General features: G+C 35.8%; 1 protein-coding gene across 1 annotated transcript in view; it reads left to right on the top strand.

Moving 5' to 3' along the window:
- LOC149801054 (complement C3-like) overlaps positions 1-19,042 on the top strand; it is a 351,345-nt gene that overhangs the window by 244,325 nt on the left and 87,978 nt on the right. Inside the window, exons 28-29 of the mRNA XM_089955088.1 lie at positions 9,236-9,414; positions 13,673-13,825. Of these exons, the coding sequence (XP_089811214.1) occupies positions 9,236-9,414; positions 13,673-13,825 (332 nt within the window). The remainder of the gene's footprint in view (positions 1-9,235; positions 9,415-13,672; positions 13,826-19,042) is intronic.

Raw genomic sequence — 19,042 nt, 5'->3', positions numbered from 1 at the left:
AATTTCGAGCTCATGCTTTGTGTTTTGGATGTCTGACAATGTTGTGTCATCTGCATAGAGATCTGTAGATGATATTGAGTCTCTTAGTAAAAGTGGTAGGTCATTAATAAATAAAATGAATAGTAGTGGACCTAGAATTGAGCCTTGTGGTACTCCATATCTAATTGTTTCAGGTTCAGACGGAACATTATTTATGTAAACATGTTGTGTTCTCTCATTTAAGTATGAAGTAAACCATCTAATTGTTCTTTCATCACACTGGTAGATTTTCAGTTTCTTCAAAAGGATTTCATGATCCACCATGTCAAAAGCTTTCCTGAAATCTACAAATACAGTTCCTATTATTCTACCTTGGTCAAGTGCTTGAAGCCATTTATCAGTTAGGGAGATCAAGGCAGTCTCACAGGAATGGTTCTGTCTAAAGCCTGATTGATTAGGGTGTAACAGCAAGTGTTTGGTTAAATATGACATGAATGAGTCATGGACATGTTTTTCAATCAATTTTGACAAGTTTGGTAGTATTGAAATTGGTCGGTAGTTATCAGCATCATCCTCAGAACCAGATTTGTGAATAAGAGTTACTTTTGCAGTTTTCCATATTTTGGGGACAGATGAGGTTGCAATACTTAAATTAATTATGAATGTTATGCTATCTACAATAGCAAAGGCAGAAGATTTAATGAGTCGTGGACCAATCTGATCAAGTCCTGTAGCTTTCTTGGTATCAAGTTCACTGAGACATTTTTTAACAAAGTTTTTTGACACTGGTGGGATAGAGAAACATACCTCCTTTGAGATTTTACTGCTGCAGAACTTTTTCAGTTCATTAAAGTTGTTTTCTATCACTGGCTCTTTTAACTTTGTGGTAATGTTGATGAAAAAATCATTGAAAACATTTGCAATGTCAGTTTCATCAGTGACTATGGTGTCATTTACCAGAAGTGAGTGAATTTTATTTGTCTGTTTTTTGTGCGTTCCTCCAGTGAGTTCATTGAAGACTTTCCAAATGGAGTTTGTGTTGCTCTTTTTGTTTTCAAGTAATGATTGATAATAAGTTTTTTTAGCTTTTTTGATCATACTTGTTATTTTATTTCTCCATACTTTATATTGTGCATGGTTTTCCATAGCCTTGAGTTTGTCTCGTGTTTTCATAGCATCTAGGATTTCAGTAGTAAGCCAATTAGGTTGAAAATCAGTCTTTACTCGATGTACTTTCAGTGGTGCATGCTTAGATACTACATCCATAAATAAGTCAGTCCACACCCTCATGGCTTCATCTATGTCATCCAAATTTTGGATCATACTCCATGGAACTTTATATAGGTCATTGAGAAATTGTTCTTCATTAAAAGTTTTGAACGATCTGTAAGTGATCGTTTTATGTGTATTTTTCTTATTTTTCTTGCATTTAACCTTTCTTGTCAAAAAAGTAGGATAGTGGTCACTAAGACCAACATTTGGTACATTAACACAAGCCACATTGTCTGGTAGATTAGTATAAATGTGATCAATAAGAGTGCTTGATTTTTCTGTTACCCTTGTAGGCTCATTTACCAGCTGGTCTAGGCCTAATGATTCAATAAATTCCATCCAGTTGTTCCTTATTTGAGTATTGAGAAGGTCCTTATTTATATCTCCGAGTATATATGTTTCTTTCTCCTCTGCTAGAACACTTTCTATTTGTTTCAAAAAGTTATCATTCCAAAATGCTTTGGAGGAAGGTGGTCTATAAATGAAACCAGCTAGGAAAGATTTTGCATTATTTTGAAAAATTTCCACCCAGATACTCTCAATTTCATGTGACTCCAAGTCAAGTCGCCTTTTTACATTTACATCTTCCCTAATGTATACAACAAGACCCCCCCCCATCTATTTTAAATGATAGAATTTTACCATCTTAAATATAGATTTTCCCATGGTTGATATTGCTTGGGTAAATGCTTGTGGTCCTCATAGGTAGAAGGACAGATGATTTTTGGGCCACAAATTAATTGAGACATTCATTGATCTGTGGTAGATAATAACTTATCCAGTATTTTTTTATTGGGGGCATTTCAACTTTGAACATTTTGACAACATTAACACCAATATAACTTCAAAGCATCAGGGAAATACAACATTAAGTTTGTTTATACTTGTGTATATTAAGGAATAATCTAATTGATATGTGTGGAAATTAAATCTGGAAATAAAAAAATGATCTTTTAACTCTTCAAAATTCCCCCTGAAACTTAACACATGAAGTTTGGGAAAGTGGGTGAAATTCCATGCACATTTGTAGCCCAGTCATGTGTTTAAGTGAGTGAAATTCAATGCACTGCCCAATCACAAGTTTAAGTGACTGAAATTTGATGTATTTTGTAGCCCTGCAGTCATGAATTTGTGTACATGAATGAAATTCCATGCATTTTGTTGCTTAAATATCAGCAAATATTACTCTGTTAAATGGTTGAATTTACTGGCATTTTGTAGCCCAATCATAAGTTTGTGTAAGTGGGTGAAATTTCATGTATTGTGTAGCCCAATCATCAGTAAATATTACTCTATCAGTTGGTGAAATTCCGTAAATTTTGTAGCCCAATCATGAGCTTAAGAGGGAGGAAAATCCATGCATTTTGTAGCCCAATCATCAGCAAATATTACTCTGTATTGGTTACAGGCAGATTGGTAGTAGAAGTAAACAGGTTTATTTTGTATTTCAACCTGTTAATGTAGGAAGACAGGACTTGCACTTCGATAGATGTCACCTGACTACATCAGTAACCTATTTTTGAGGTTACTATCCTTTGCAGTAATAAAGCCTTATGTCAATTTTAATGAATCAAACAACAATTGTTATAAAGCTTAATCAGTATTTTTTATATAAAGGTTATTTGATTCAGAACTGTAGCAAAATATCTGTTTTAAATGATTGTTATACACATTCTGAATTTTGATATTGTTCTTTACTCACTTCTCCCCATTTCCCCACCACTTAACTTTAGTCAGATGGTGGTTAGGAAGGGTGTATGTGTTGTCTCAGCCCATTAAGCATATAGCCTAATCTATGTAGGTAAAATCTATTACCTTATCTATTTCGACATGATCCATTTTGTGTTTTTGTAGGAAGACCAGAAGAGCTAATGGATGGTTTGTTATTACTACTTCTTGTAAACTACTTGGAGGATTGCCTTGAAATTTTACACATAAATTCATCCCATGGTTTAGTTGGTTCTAAATGGAAATGGTGCTAATCTGACATCCATTAAGGCTGCCAGGGCAACCATCTTTAAAATCTTGTTATTGCTACTTTTCCTGAATGGATGATGATATTAACATGGTGTTTTCACTAAAAGACTTCTTATGATGTCTACTTGCTAATAAATGAAAACGGTACTTATTTGACATCCAGTATGGCCACCAGGGCAGCCATCTTGAAAGTCTTGTAGCTAATATTCCTGAATTGATGGTTTTATCAACATGAGCTTTCACTAAAAGACTTATGATCTTTGGGTTTTCCTAATAAAAATGGCATCCAATATGGCCACTTTGGCAACCATGTTAAAAATCTAGTTACCAAAACTCTACTTGAACAGGTCATATTGACCAGAAGTCTTCTTATGATGTACAATTGGTCTTAAATAAAAATGGCGCCAATCTGATATCCAATATGGGCATGACTACAGCCATCTTGAAATCCCTGTTATTGCTGTTCTTCCTGAATGGAAAGTTATATCTTTGAAAAATATTATTATCTCAACTTCTTTCCAGATGAATGGCTGTATCAGTATTGGGCTTTCATCAGTAGACCTTCTTTGATAGATACAATCATTGGGAATTTGTGATATAGATGTCACTCTTGCTGGCAGGTTAACATTTTATGAGAGCCAAGTGTTTCCATAAAATCCATGCAGTGGTTTCAGACTTGCCAATGGAGTATATCTTTGCTAAAGTTACCTAAAATATAAATCTCCACCCTATTAAGACCCTATCAAGGAGACCATGGATACAGGATTCCTCAGTACACAAAAGCCAGCCAGAGATCTATCTGCCAGGACACATTTGCAAACATAGTTGCCAGTTATATTCAGGCTGGGTGTATGATGTAAACAGGAGAATCATTATTGATTGGTGCAATAGGAAATGCATTAATCCGATCCATGCCTTTATGAGCACAGTGGCTGACTTTGTTCTGTTCCTCATCAAAGAGAGAATGTTCAATTTCTACCATTATGGGTTGTAGGGCAACCTTTTTGAATATGCCAAATTTCAGAAAAAGTATGGTTAGCATGAAGGCATATTTTCTTTGGGACCAGTACTTGTGATACAAAATGTGGCCAAAGCTGATAACAACTTACAGTAGTGGACATTACTAATGTACGGGTTAGTAATTATCTTCAGTTTTTTTAGGCCATCAGCCTTCCTTAGCAGTGGCAAATTCAGCAATGCATTAGTAAGAGGTAATGTGTTACTGATATTAAAATGAAGCTTGCGGTTTTTGGTGGTGGCAGGATTAACTAATTTGGATGATGTAATACTTATCTGTCATTATACTTTATTCCATCTTTATACCGTTTTGTAGTCCCACAAGTAGTCTGAGAGTGTTTTCTTCCTAGTTCATGACTTCTAGAACTTTCCATCAAATGGGAAGCTAGAATTTTCTTATATGCAGAAGAGCACATTTTTGTCTTGGATAGGTATGCTATGCAATGCACTAGCAACCTCAGGGAAGATTAGTTTCCACGCACACGAAGATTCTGCTTGCGTTATGCACCTGCAGTACTTCATAATGGCAAGGATGGAAAAGTCATTACAAGGCCAAATTTTACTGGTGCTAATGTTAATCAGCCAATATCATAAATGCATAATTTATCATTTGCATAAATTCAGGAAAATTATGTTAAAAGAAAAAATGAAATGAATGCATTTCTGACTTTGCAGGAGCTGCATTGATAATACATAGTGTTAAAACCAACATCCCAACAGTAGTGTATCCCTAGTCCTAGTTTCCTCTGACCCTTCCCACTCCAAATTGCGAATATAACATTTGTTATGTTTTTGATACTGAGAGACGAGACTTAACTACAGCATTGATGAAATTTGACCTGGTAGTCACTATTTGCATGGTTTGTCACATGACTAAGCAAATATTGCAGTCTACATGTCCATGCCATAAAGGTCTAAAAGTTACATTATATCAACAATAAAAGCCCTTCCTAATGTTGTACAAATTTTAAAAATATTAAATGAAAGTCACAGTGTTTGTAAAATGAACTAAAGTGTACTTAATTCTCAACATATTTATTCCAAGAACTACAATCATAAACCTATCACAGCAAAATTGAGAATAGTAAGTTCAAAGAGGAGAGAGCACATGTCACAGTGCAGTAGTATTGTGTTGCTGTCATGTGCTCTATGCTTCATTAATCTGGCTCTCTCTAGGTGGCAAAGACTTCAACTTTTCAAGAGCCAATATCTTCCGACCCCCAGGGGGTCTCAACATAAATGTCAAAATATCTAAGATGGGGCAGGAAGGGTCAGAGGAAACTCAGATAATATAATCCCATTCCAGTCACTAAATTAATCCACAAACAATTAACAACTTTGGTTCAGAGTCCATTTATATAGTAAATAGTTAGGGTGTTTACATGCACTGCATACAATGCTCAGTTATAGTGGCTTAGTTCCAGTGAAAGCATTCAACTTCAGCATGGTTTACAGATCACATGACTTGATGTCATCCATAAAATGAAAGCAGCAAAATCCATACCAAGCCAGTCCATTGGCAAAAATCATGAGGTTGCATGTTTTGAACAAAAAGAATAAAAGTATGCATTAACATCTATCAAGCAGAAATAGTGGTCCTATACTTTTACTGCTTCATACACCAGCAATTAGTCACACTCTATAGCACCAGACGAAAAGTCAGCTTATCTCTTTGATGGCTTCAGGCAAATGCTTTGTTAGCAGTGACACTTGATGAAACTGGCTTCTTTGCTCCCTCATGTGTTAAACTGCAGAAAGAATCCAGTACTATGTTTCAGTAATTTTATAACAATGGAACTCCAGCCCTAACAGGCAAATTTTAAGGGATTAGGGAAGCAGAAGTACATCACATGTATATATCATCAATGCCACCTGAATCCATCAAAGAGATAAACTGAATCTGCTCATGCTGAGATGTTGTCAGTCATTGATCAAAGTCAGCATTTATATGGAACTACAGTTGCATGAAGAGAACAGATCAGCTTCTGATAGATTTTGAAGTTGGGACATTTGACTTTCAAGACTTTAAAATACTGACAGTTTTTCAGTTCATGGCTACCGACAGTCTCAATTTTTGTTATAGGGAAGAATTTCACCAGTAAAAACCAGCATATACTGATGTAACAGAATCCCTGACACACACACACACACACACACACACACACACACACACACACATGCATGCACACACACACATATATTTTTAATCACAGCCATACCATTGCATACCATTGTTAACAAAGACAATAGTTATCACAATGGTTTTCATAGTCATGGAGAGATGTGAACTGATTTGTTTGTTTCTTACTTAGCTGCACTCTGTGATGTGATGTGATTTTGATTTTTAACGTAGCTTTAACAATTTTTCAGTCATATCGCTACGATGTCTGCAATGTGGCAGTTTATAGTGATGTCTAGCACTGGGGCATCATGCCGCAGACACACAGCATCATGTCCCACCCAGTAACATTATCCTGACACCAGGCTGACCAATTCTAACACTAACCTCTTAATGCTGAGTGCCAAGCAAGGCAGATGCTAGTACCATTTTCATAAGTCTTTTGTATGACAGGGCAAGGGTTTGAACCCACATCCCCTGCATCCAAGGTGGATGCTTTAACCATTTAGGCCACTGGAAGGATCTCTGTTGTTCTATATATATATATATATATATATATATATATATATATATATATATATATATATATGGAAACATATAACTTAATGGAGATTAAAGTACAAATATAAAGATATGGGATGAACAAAGATCTAGTGAAAACTGAATAATTAAATCAGCCTATGCTACAGTGAAAGCTGATATGGCAAATCAATGGTTCATTTGTAGTTAATCACACAGTTAATTTCAGGTCAAGATGGTTCACTTTTATATGACAACTTACATATTCATCCACTTTCTTTGATGCACATATTGTATTTTGTTTTGTGACATCATTTGTGTATGTATGCATTAGAGTTGAATCCACAAGCTGTTGTGAAGGAACTTACATGAATAGTGGGAGGGGGATCCCAACCTATAGTGATAATTATTAAGGGCGTTTGTGTCAAGAAATCAACTCTTAACTAAAGGTCATGTCCTAGGCTGGACAAATAGCATCATTTTATGTAACATTTTTGTTGTTATATGTTGTCTCACCACTTTTATTTTAATAATTGTTATACCAGTTCAGTTAATAGTTGAACAATTATCATTATTACAATCCTTCCCTTTTACCACATCTGCTATAGGATCAAGAAGTAGGATCACATACTTCCCTTTTACCCTATGCAACTTCTGTCACAAGATCAGCACATAGGGCAAAATAATTTTACCCTGTGCAACTTCTGTCACAGGATCAGCACCTAGGATAACATACTTCCCTTTTACCCTGTGCAACTTCTGTCACAGGATCTGGACAATATACTTCCCTTTTACCCTGTGCAAATTATGTCACAGGATCAGCACCTAGGACAAAATACTTCCCTTTTACCATGTGCAACTTCTGTCACAGGATCAGCACCTAGGACAACATACTTCCCTTTTACCCTGTGCAACTTATTTCACAGGATCAAGAAGTATGATAGTCTTTTTAGTTATTCCCTTGCCTACAGACTTGCATGTGTAATTAGTATTTTGCCAGTTTATTGGTTCTATACTCATCACTATCCAAAGTGACCAGTGATATCATGTAACTTGTACTTAGTGCTCAGTCATCTAATAACTTATGTCACAGGATCAGCACCTAGGACAACATACTTCCATTTTACCCTGTGCAACTTCTGTCACAGGATCAGCACCTAGGACAACTATACTTCCCTTTTAACCTGTGCAACTTATGTCACAGGATCTGGACAACATACTTCCCTTTTACCCTGTGCAAATTATGTCACAGAATCAGCACCTAGGACAACATACTTCCATTTTACCCTGTGCAACTTATGTCACAGGATCAGCACCTAGGACAACAGTCTTCCCTTTTACCCTGTGCAACTTATGTCACAGGATCAGCACCTAGGACAACTATACTTCCCTTTTACCCTGTGCAACTTCTGTCACAGGATCAGCACCTAGGGCAACAGTCTTCCCTTTTACCCTGTGCAATTTAAGTCACAGGATCAGCACCTAGGACAACTATACTTCCCTTTTACCCTGTGCAACTTTTGTCACAGGATCAGCACCTAGGACAACATACTTCCCTTTTACCCTGTGCAACTTATTTCACAGGATCAAGAAGTATGATAGTCTTTTTAGTTATTCCCTTGCCTACAGACTTGCATGTGTAATTAGTATTTTGCCAGTTTATTGGTTCTATACTCATCACTATCCAAAGTGACCAGTGATATCATGTAACTTGTACTTAGTGCTCAGTCATCTAATAACTTGTTGTGAAGTAGTTGGCTCAGATTTAACATTACAAGTTTAGTTAATGCAACAAATGTAATAAGAAATGTTTTATTGTTGTAAAAACAGACCAGTACAAATTCAGAGTTTTTGAACCAGCTTCCAGCTGCTAATGAGAACACTTGTCATGTACAGTTTTCATGTGCTGTCATGATGTTTCAAAATGTCATGTACTTCCACTGAAATCAGTTCCACCAGTCCACCATCCTGAAGATCATCCATGCTTTACCCGGGTCTAAAATAAATAAATATTTCAGATAATTTAAAGCATGATTTTTAGAATAACATTATCAATAAAATATGCAAGGTAAATGGAATTTCTGGAGTCATATCATTCAATCAAATCACTATTCCTGTCAGTGATAATAATAATGTTAATAATAATAATAATAATAATAAAGACTTTATTGAGAGAAGATAACTCATGTGAAGATGTATGGCATAAGATGTATTTAAATTGAAGGTTATGTATGGTTGGCAAGGGAAGTATTGTGTGTGTGTGTGTGTGTGAAATATTACAGATGTGAAATAGGTTAAAGGGTTGTTATGATCATGACATTATGTAATAAATAATAGAATTGTTACTTCTAGATTTTAGGTATTGGGGATTGGAAAGTGAAGCCAATAGTCTGCCCTCAGCCAAAACAGCCGAGACCACATGCTATGCTCTATTGACACAGCTAGAATTTGATGACCTTGAATATGCCCGTGGTATTGTCAATTGGCTAAATGCCAATATGAATTCCCACGGCTCGTTCAGATCAACACAGGTAAATAATACATCTGCATGACTATGATGCTGACAGACTGATAATACCATAGAATCAGATCATACAACATTTTAAGACTTCATAGTTCCACTTCATTATTGTTTAATGATAATATTTTGTTACGTGGGGGGCTTAAGACAGAAGTTGCAGAAACTATGTTCAGGAATGTGTAGACATTTCAGAAGTACTCATATCAGATTGGCTGGCTTGTTGCCATTGTAGTTTCTGTACTATCTGTTTTTGATCAGGCTTGATAAATAGACCTACTTCATCAGTATGTCCAGTGAGATTTGTTATGAGTGCAATTTACAAATAATGATTAGGTGATCTTACATCTAATTGACTGAGCTTCTTACCTCCAGAGGAACTGTATATCAGTTGATATGAAACTTGGTAAATAGGCTTATATAATAAATATGTGCAGTAAGATTTATTATGAGCAACGTTTGCACATAATAATTAGATGATCTTGCATCTAATTGGCTGGGGTATTTTTTACCTCTCTACTGACTGTATTTCTTATAGAATTTGGGTCAAACTTGGTAAATAGGTTTGTATCATCAATATGTCCAATAAGATTTATTATCATCCGTATCTCAGGTGAATGTGATCAAGATCCAGTAACTTTTCTTACTTTTTATATATTGCTACTCTGGCAAATTAATTTTCCTCATTTTAATCACAGCTAGTGTTTGTGTATTTTGCGCTAGTTCAAGCTAATTTTTCAAGGACATGGGAGCAGCCATTTTAATCTGCTTATTTATATTTGATAGTGCATGGTTTCCATTACTACCACATGTGAAGAAATTTCAGTCAGAATACATCCAATTACAAGAAAACAGCATTGAATACAATGCCAACATTCTCTCCACTGTACATGTTGCAAATGAAAACATATTTACTTTATATATATATCTTTCTTTCAAAAATACATAATAACTGTAGAGTGGAATTTAAAAAACTACAAATAACAGTAAGATATAACCTGGACAACACTACTAAAAAAACATCTCCATAACTTTGTGGACATAAGATAATGAGATATGATTAAAATAACAATATGGGGGCAAAGGTTGGTAAGACACAGTATGAAAATAAAAGCAACAAGAAACACAAATACACTGCATATGTAAAATGTATTTGTGATAAAAGTTACAAGCATGACAACAAAATATTAAGATACTGTTAAATATTACATATCAAACATATTAACTAAAACAATTATACGTAGCACGGCTAAAATAATTTAAAACATAATAAGTAGACAAAACTAAAGTTTTTGGTTCTGAGTTGGCAGAAAGGACAAGTTTGATATGAAACTCATTCTTTACCCCCAGACTTGGAAAAAGCACTTGTGTGGTTTTGTGTTTATTATGTTTTTTACGTATTATGTCAGTTGAAGATTTATGAATGATAATATACAACTCACTGCAAATCCCCATTAGACATGTATAATCCAGGCTAGCTCCAAATCAATATTGTGCAGTTCTGTAATGTTGGATTTCAAAAACAGTTTGTATGGGACACATGAATAAATTTAAACTGCTGTCACAGGCAAGTGGATATATCTCAGATGGAACATAGATGTTGGACTAGTAAGTAAACCTTTTTCTTGCACCCTACTTACTGGATAAGCACACTCCACTTCTTAGCAAATTTCAGGGCAAATTTAATAGACTAACAGTAATGAAATCAACATTCATTTTTATATTGAAACTCATTAATTTAAGGTACTTTAAAATTCCGCATTTTTTCAATTACAAGAAACTATTTGTATAATTTACTTTAAGGTGACAAAGCATATTTTTTATATAAAAACAAAATGAATATATAGTATCTTTCTTACATGCCAACTAGATTTGTAATAATCAATTGGATATTTTTGTAACAAGAAAATTCTAAATGACATTGTTTTTTTTTTGTTTGCTTTTGTTTTGTTTTTTGTTTTATTTTCAAGTTGAAGAGTAACAGGACTTTACCTTGTAAACAAAAAAACAGTTCCCTGCTTGTAGCCCACTGATGAGAAAGTCTCAACAGCATTGTAATAAAATGTAATTATTTTAAGTTTCAGAGCCATTGCAGTCATTGTAACAAAATGTAATTATTTTAACTTTGAGAGCCTTTGGAGTCATTGTAACAAAATGTAATTATTTTAAGTTTCAGAGCCATTGCAGTCATTGTAACAAAATGTAATTATTTTAAGTTTCAGAGCCATTGGAGCCTGTGCTCTTTATGATATGTCATCCTTACGTTGCAAATGTTTATAAAATTTATTCTGAGAGTTACTCAGTAAATTTAAATCTGTAGTAATATTATTAGACAAGTTGAAAGTTTCTCCACTAATACTTGCACCACCACCCCCAAAAAAATATTTTGAAAGTCCGAAGTTGAAAGGTTTTCTGGTTGAGTTGGTACTTTGTTGTTGATAATTTATGTTATGGAATGTTTTTCTGTGTCATGAACAGGTACATACTTAAGAAGTTTTTGTTTAAGTGCAGCTGGTGCATACATGAGTGCCTCCTTGATGGAAGGCCTTTTCTCCCGAATGGAAAATTATTATACAAATTTTTTTTCTTTCATTTTTTTGTCACACCTTGCTTCCATTGTAGTATATTTATGGTAGTACTGCCTGTGATTATGTCACTATGTACTGGCTTAATCAGGGCAAGATGATTTAGTTAGTATATTTATGGTAGTACTGTCTGTGATTGTGTCACTATGTACTGGCTTAATCAGGGCAAGATGATTTAGTTAGTATATTTATGGTAGTACTGTCTGTGATTATGTCACCGTGTACTGGCTTAATCAGGGCAAGATGATTTAGTTAGTATATTTATGGTAGTACTGTCTGTGATTATGTTACTATGTACTGGCTTAATCAGGGCAAGATAATTTAGTTAGTATATTTATGGTAGTACTGTCTGTGATTATGTCACTATGTACTGGCTTAATCAGGACTAGATGATTTAGTTAGTATATTCCAAGGAGCAGGGTTGGTTGGCTTCAGTGTTTGAAGTTAGTTGACATGGATTATTCAATGTGTGATCTAAAGTAATTCCAGAAGTGTTAAAGAGAGTGATTATAATGGATTAATGAAGATCTCAATCAGCATAAAACAGGGCTTGTTTGGTTTGATTTTTAAAGTTTTTCAAGATATCTAAGCATGTTTTATCACCCAATGCTAGAATGCCAAAATCTAAGCAACTGAAATGTCATTTAAAAAACAACTCATTGATAGATAGGAATGGGAATTTCAGTGGTTTAAACCAAGTTCAAAGAACATAAATATGCAGTCAGCCTTTCCTGTAAGGCTGATTTGAAAATCTGCTGTGGTGTTAGAAATGACTATACATGTCATGCAGCATATCAAACCAATAAAAGTAGTGCCACTTGGGTGGGTTTATGATACAGAATTTTAGGTCTGTGTAAAATGCCAGATAAGTAATGTAAGATTAAATGGGTGTATAATAAGCACTAAAATGGATCTTCTGGAGACTGTGCACATTCTTTCTTAAAATGTTTTGGTAGATTTTACATCTAGTTGGGGGACATTCCATGCCCTAGACTCTAAAGAGTTCAAAGAATTGCTGTGCTGTCTAACAACATATACAGTCAGTTTTGAAACTTTGAATCTTAGGACTATCTTAAAGTTACTTTATTTAATTCTTAGTTTGTGGTTGTTGTCAGTTTAGAACCAATATTTTTTCAGCACATGATAGATTACACATTTTAGCCAGTTTAAATGGTGGAGGAAGAACCCAGGGAAGAACTACTGACCCATGGAAAGCTACTGGCAAGCTTTCTTACATATCCACATTTGCTAAGCCTGAGACTTGAGCCCATGTGGACAGAGGTGAGATGGCATTGATTGGTAAAGGTGAACATTTTAAACCACTTGGTCATCCAGGGCCCCAATTCATAATTTTTAATATCCTTGGTATTATGTATACATAATGCATCATTAGGTATTTTAATTCAATTTATTCTGTACATTTTTTACATACATCAGTGGTTATGTTAATTAAATTTATACTGCAAATTTATTATATATATGTTAATGTGTGTACATAATGCTTTAGTGGTTATGTTAATTCAATTTATACTGTAAATTTATTATATATATATATATGTGTATGTGTGTGTGTGTTATTATATATGCATAATACATTAGTGTTATGTTAATTCAATTTATGCTGTAAATTTGTTGTATTCTGTTTGTAGAAACCAAGTTTTACTCTATACCTTATGATTTGCACAGGACACAGTGGTATGCCTACAGGCATTATCAAAATACAATATTCGGACATACAACCCTGCCCTTGATTTGGAAGTGACTGTTCAGGCTGATGGGGGGTACAAAGAATATAGGCTTGTCAGCCATGAAGAAACCTTGGCAAAAGCAATAAGAAATGTAAGTATATGTTAGATAACAACAGCAAGCAATGTAGGATGCTAAGATAAATGTATATACACAGTGACCAGATCCATAGAAACCGACCATGTTATAAACCGAACTGTGTTATAACCAACCAAGTCAGTTAGCTGAAGAAAATGATGCATTTACCTCAAATATGGCAGGAGGAGGGGAGAACAGTTTGTCTGAAAAACACTTGTACATTGACATTTATGTAGTACAATACATAATCCATTAAGTACTGTACTGGTATATAATAAATCCATGCATTCGAGTATAGATCACATGTTATAAACTTCATGTATGATTAACATCCCATTTGAAAACACAAATAACATGTATATATAAAAATGGTAGTCCTCATTTTGATCTATATCCGATTGTTACTTAACAATTCGCTACAAGTGTTGCAAGTGGCACATGACTGTAGCTGTTTACATGCTACATGTGCATGTACTTAAATTGGCCTAGATTTTGGTCAGCTGGAGACAATATCACCTTGCAGAGGCTACCCAGGGATGCGTCTGTTGATAGGGAAATGAAAACTTAACAATTAAGAAGTTTAACAAACATCTTTGTGAGATACCCCATCTTTAATTAACTTGATGCCATATATCTCTGGTTTCAAAAGATTGGAAATTTGCATTTTAAGCCAGTGTTGGTGTCGACCATAAGCTTAAACTTTTTCCTGCAAAAATGAAACTTTCTATCAGATTCCATTGCTTTTATTTCTGTTTGGTGGCAACTTTCTTTGATGAAAAGTTATTTGCTTTTTATGAAGATTCTAGTTTGCTTTCTTTGACGAAGGGTGCACATGTTATTGAAGATACCACTAAAGGATAGCCTTGGAGGACCAAGTATATGTTTGTTTTTTATTGTGGCAGCAACGTCAAATAATTGTAGAATATTGATTGAGACTGAATTATTTTTCATTTGCTTAATATTTATACAGAATGAAAATTGGTTCAAAGGTTATCAGTTTTCCTTGAAGTTTCAGCAAAACTACTTTTTTTCTAGGTATATTTTAAAAGTCAAAGGAATCCGCCATCATTTGGTCGATTGTAGCAGTTACTTTTCCTGCCTTCAAAAGTTGGTTGATTGTCGCTAGTCCTGGTAGCATATATAGACCAACAAGTAGATTTCTGTGTTTGGTTTGGTTTTTGATGTTCTTTGGTGGGGGCGGGGTTGTGACATTCCTAGTGGTGGAGTGATGCTGCCTTCAACTCATGCATCAGAAATTTATAAAAAAAAAGAAGAGGCCAATAGATGATGAATACACAGGTGTTCAGTTCTGTTCTGGCAGGGATTACTACAGAAGATATGAGTGTTCTGAAGGATTTAATTCTGAGTGAAAAGAGGAATTTTGCTAACTATCCACATAGAGAGGTCAGACAAAATAAATATATTAATCACTAGTGAACGATAATCCACCTCTAATTCTTCTGAAAGATCCATTATGATATAGTGCCTCATCCAGTTGAACTCTGACACCAGAAATGAAGAAGAAGAAAAATGCTGAGATCTCACATGATACAGTACTTAGGTTAGATGTCAGAATAAGCGGATCATGATATAACAATGCTGTTAAAGTGGTTTGCCAGTACGAGCTATGAATTTATTTATCTAACAATATATAAATTCCAGTACATTTTAAATCAAGTTTAAAGCTTCCTTTCATGGTGCCTCTGAATTTCTTAACTCCAAACCCAAATTGTATATACAAGTTTAAACAGCCAACAATGTCAAGGGGAAAAAAATTGCCAAATTATATATTTTGTTGCCAGTAAGGAAAATAAATCACAATTTGTGACAATGGCAAAGCCCAAAGGAAAAGCCCAGGTTAGTACTTGAAAACTGTTGAGATTCTCACCCTATTTATATATAGACACATACTAGGCAGAAAAGACAAATATTGGTATACAACCAACATTGTGCCCAGGGTCTTTCTTTGCTTGAAGGAACTTAGGAAACACAATCAAACTTGGGGGATGGGGTCAAAATCGGGAGAGAATACATGTATTTTATAAATACAGAATTCTAGTTATGGTGATGAGCTTGATATTAGAGGTACCACTTGTTATGTACAGTCAAACCCATTTATTGCAAAAAATCTTTGACATAACTAGGTCCTGGAATATCAGGGTTTTGTTGACAAATCAGCTGCAGAAAAATGATTCTGCATCATATGTACCAAAACTGATGAGCTTTGTTTCTAAGAACAAATGGTATTTCTAATGCACAATAAAAATAATAACTAAATCATGCCAAGTTACAAAAAAAAAGAAGATTGGAGATCTTTTATATGAGATTAAGAAGTCACACAGTTTTACAACACTTAAGTTACACAACGTCAATGGTTTAAAGTTGTTTTTGTTTTCCTGTGAATAGCCTCATCCCTGTGGTAGCCTCAGCAAAACAAGAATCATCTCACGTTGACCAAACTCTAGGCCAATTTAAGTACACGTATGATTATACCTTTTTAAAGTATTTTCTTTTGTTAGTGTTGATTAATCTTGGCATCCGTCTGTCTACGGGAGATGATGGAGTAGCTCCAAAGTAAACTTTTGTTTATCCTTCTTTCTAGCTCTCTTTTCAGCTTGTTTTATTTTTCTCTCTTCCTCTGCGTTTTGAACTCCCTGCCAGACAGCTAGACGCCAGCTGGAACGGTTGTTTGCACAGCTCTCCCAGTCATTGACATTGATGTCTGCCGTCTTCATATCCTTCTTGCAAACATCTTTGTATTGCAGATGTGGTCGTCCAGTTGGTCGTGCACCTTCTGCTAACTCTCCATATAACAGGTCCTTGGGAATGCAGCCTGGGTCCATTCTCTTGACATGGCCAAGCCAGCGAAGGCGCCTCTCACTGAGAATGGAGAACATGCTGTTGATGTTGGCACGTTCTAGAACCTCTGTGTTGGGTACTTTGTCCAACCACTGGATGTGCAGAATGCGCCACAGACATCTCAGGTGGAAGCTGTTGAGTTTCCTATCGTGTCTTGCATAGGTGGTCCATGTTTCGCTGCTGTAGAGAAGTGAGCTGAGCACACAGGCTTGGTAGACACACAGTTTGGTCTTCTCTGTGAGGTTGGGGTTGTTCCACACTCTCTGGTTAAATCTGGCCATCACTGCTGCTGCCTTAGCAATCCTGCTGTTCACCCAAGAATCAATGGAGAGTGAGCTGGAGATGTTAGACCCAAGGTATGTGAAGTTCTCGACAACTTCCAAGTTGTACCTGTTGATGGTGACAGAAGGAGGGGTGTCTGCATCCTGCGCCATGACGTTCGTTTTCTTCAAACTAATGGTCAGTCCAAATTCCTTACAAGCATGGGAGAGGCGGCATACCAGCTGCTGAAGTCCATCTTCCATGTGTGATGTCAAGGCTGCATCATCGGCAAAAAGTAATTCACGGATGAGTACCTCTGTGACTTTAGTCTTAGCATGGAGACGGGCGATGTTGAACAGCTTGCCGTCAGCCCTGATATGGATGTACACTCCCTCGCTGCAGTCCTTGAATGCGTGCTGGAAAAGCATGCAGAAGAAGATGGCAAAGAACATCGGCACAAGGACACAGCCTTGTTTGACTCTGCTGATGACTGAGAAGGCTTCAGATGTTGCGCCATTGAAGCACACTGTGCTGTGCATGTTCTCGTGGAACGACATGATGACAGCAAGCAGACGTGGGGGGCAGCCAATCTTCTGCAGGAGTCTGAAGAGTCCACTCCGACTAACCAGGTCAAATGCCTTCGTCAGGTCTATGAAGGTAATGTAGAGGGGCACCTGCTGCTTGTGACACTTCTCCTGCAGCTGACGTAGTGAGAAGATCATGTCTACAGTTGACCTGCCAGCTCGAAATCCACACTGGGACTCTGGGTAAACGCAGGAGGCTAGAATCTGCAAGCACGCCAAGGCAACACAGACGAAAGCCTTTCTGATGATGCTGAGGAAGGAGATGCCCCGGTAGTTGTTGCAGTCGCTGTGGTCTCCTTTATTTTTGTACAAAGTGGTGATGTTGGCATCATGCATGTCCTGTGGGATGTATCCCTGTTCCCAGCAAAGGCAGAGGAGTATTTGTAGGGGCTGGAGCAGTGCTGACTAATAGCAAAATGTAACTGACCATTATTGTGTGAAAATCTATCGCTTTTGTTGATGATAAGATGTTCAGTTACACTGGTATATGCCAGTTTTTACCGATAAAATTGGCCTCAATACCAGAAAAAAAGATGAGCTGTCAGTATCAACTTATTCTGTTCATCTAGTCTCATATCCCTTTCAAGTTTGATAAGTAACTGTCAGCAACAACACAGTGCCAGAAGGAGAGTCGGCTAATCTCTTTGATGGATATCAAGACATTGATATTTGATTTAAGATAAAACAATACAAATGAAAGCACTCATCTTTCTGCTTCATAGACATTGCACGTATTAGTCACTTTCCGCTTCATTCTCTTGTGTTGAAGAATCTGTAATCACAGTACAGCGATTGACAACTTCATTATTAAAGATATATTTGGCTCTATGGATTTTTTAAACATTACCGTTGATGCTTTATTTACTCTTGTTCAAAACAATAACGTGTTGTGGGGGAACCAGTTTAGTGTGGACTTTAGTGGGTTTCTATTTATCGATGATTGTAAGTCATGTCTTCCAACCATACTGACGTTAAAGGTCTACAAGCACACCCAGCATGGAAACACTTCAGCTGTTTACTTTATAAGTGAACTCTGAACCAAAGTTGTTAATTGTTTATGGATTAAGTTGGTTACTGACCGTGATGATATTGGAATGGAATTACACTGCGAGTTGTTCCACAAAGCATCATAAATTTTATCCTATCTGAAACTACATAAATATTCGGGCCAGTGTCATTATATATATCGAAAACTACTTAATCCATTTTAAATATGTTGTGTAAAACAAATTAGGTAGTTGTAGCTACATTTAAAAATGGTGACCTGATAATTTTCAGAGTTACAGATAAGATCAAATTTGCGATGCTGTGTGGAACGAACTATATTGTCATTGTGTTGACATTTGATGATGTCCATTTTGAATGCAGCTCATGTAAAGGTCTGAAATGCATTCATTCAATTTCCTTACCCTAAAGTATTGTTTACAACATAATTTTCTCCACTCTATACAAGTGATAAGCCATGCATTTAAGAGATTGGTTAATTAGCACTTGTACCGATAAAATTTGGTCTTTTACCAGCTTTTCC

This window comes from Sinohyriopsis cumingii, chromosome 4 (genome assembly GCF_028554795.1).
Source record: "Sinohyriopsis cumingii isolate HCF-2022 chromosome 4, ASM2855479v2, whole genome shotgun sequence".
Lineage (NCBI taxonomy): Eukaryota > Metazoa > Mollusca > Bivalvia > Unionida > Unionidae > Sinohyriopsis > Sinohyriopsis cumingii.
This window is presented reverse-complemented; position numbering and strand designations above follow the sequence as displayed.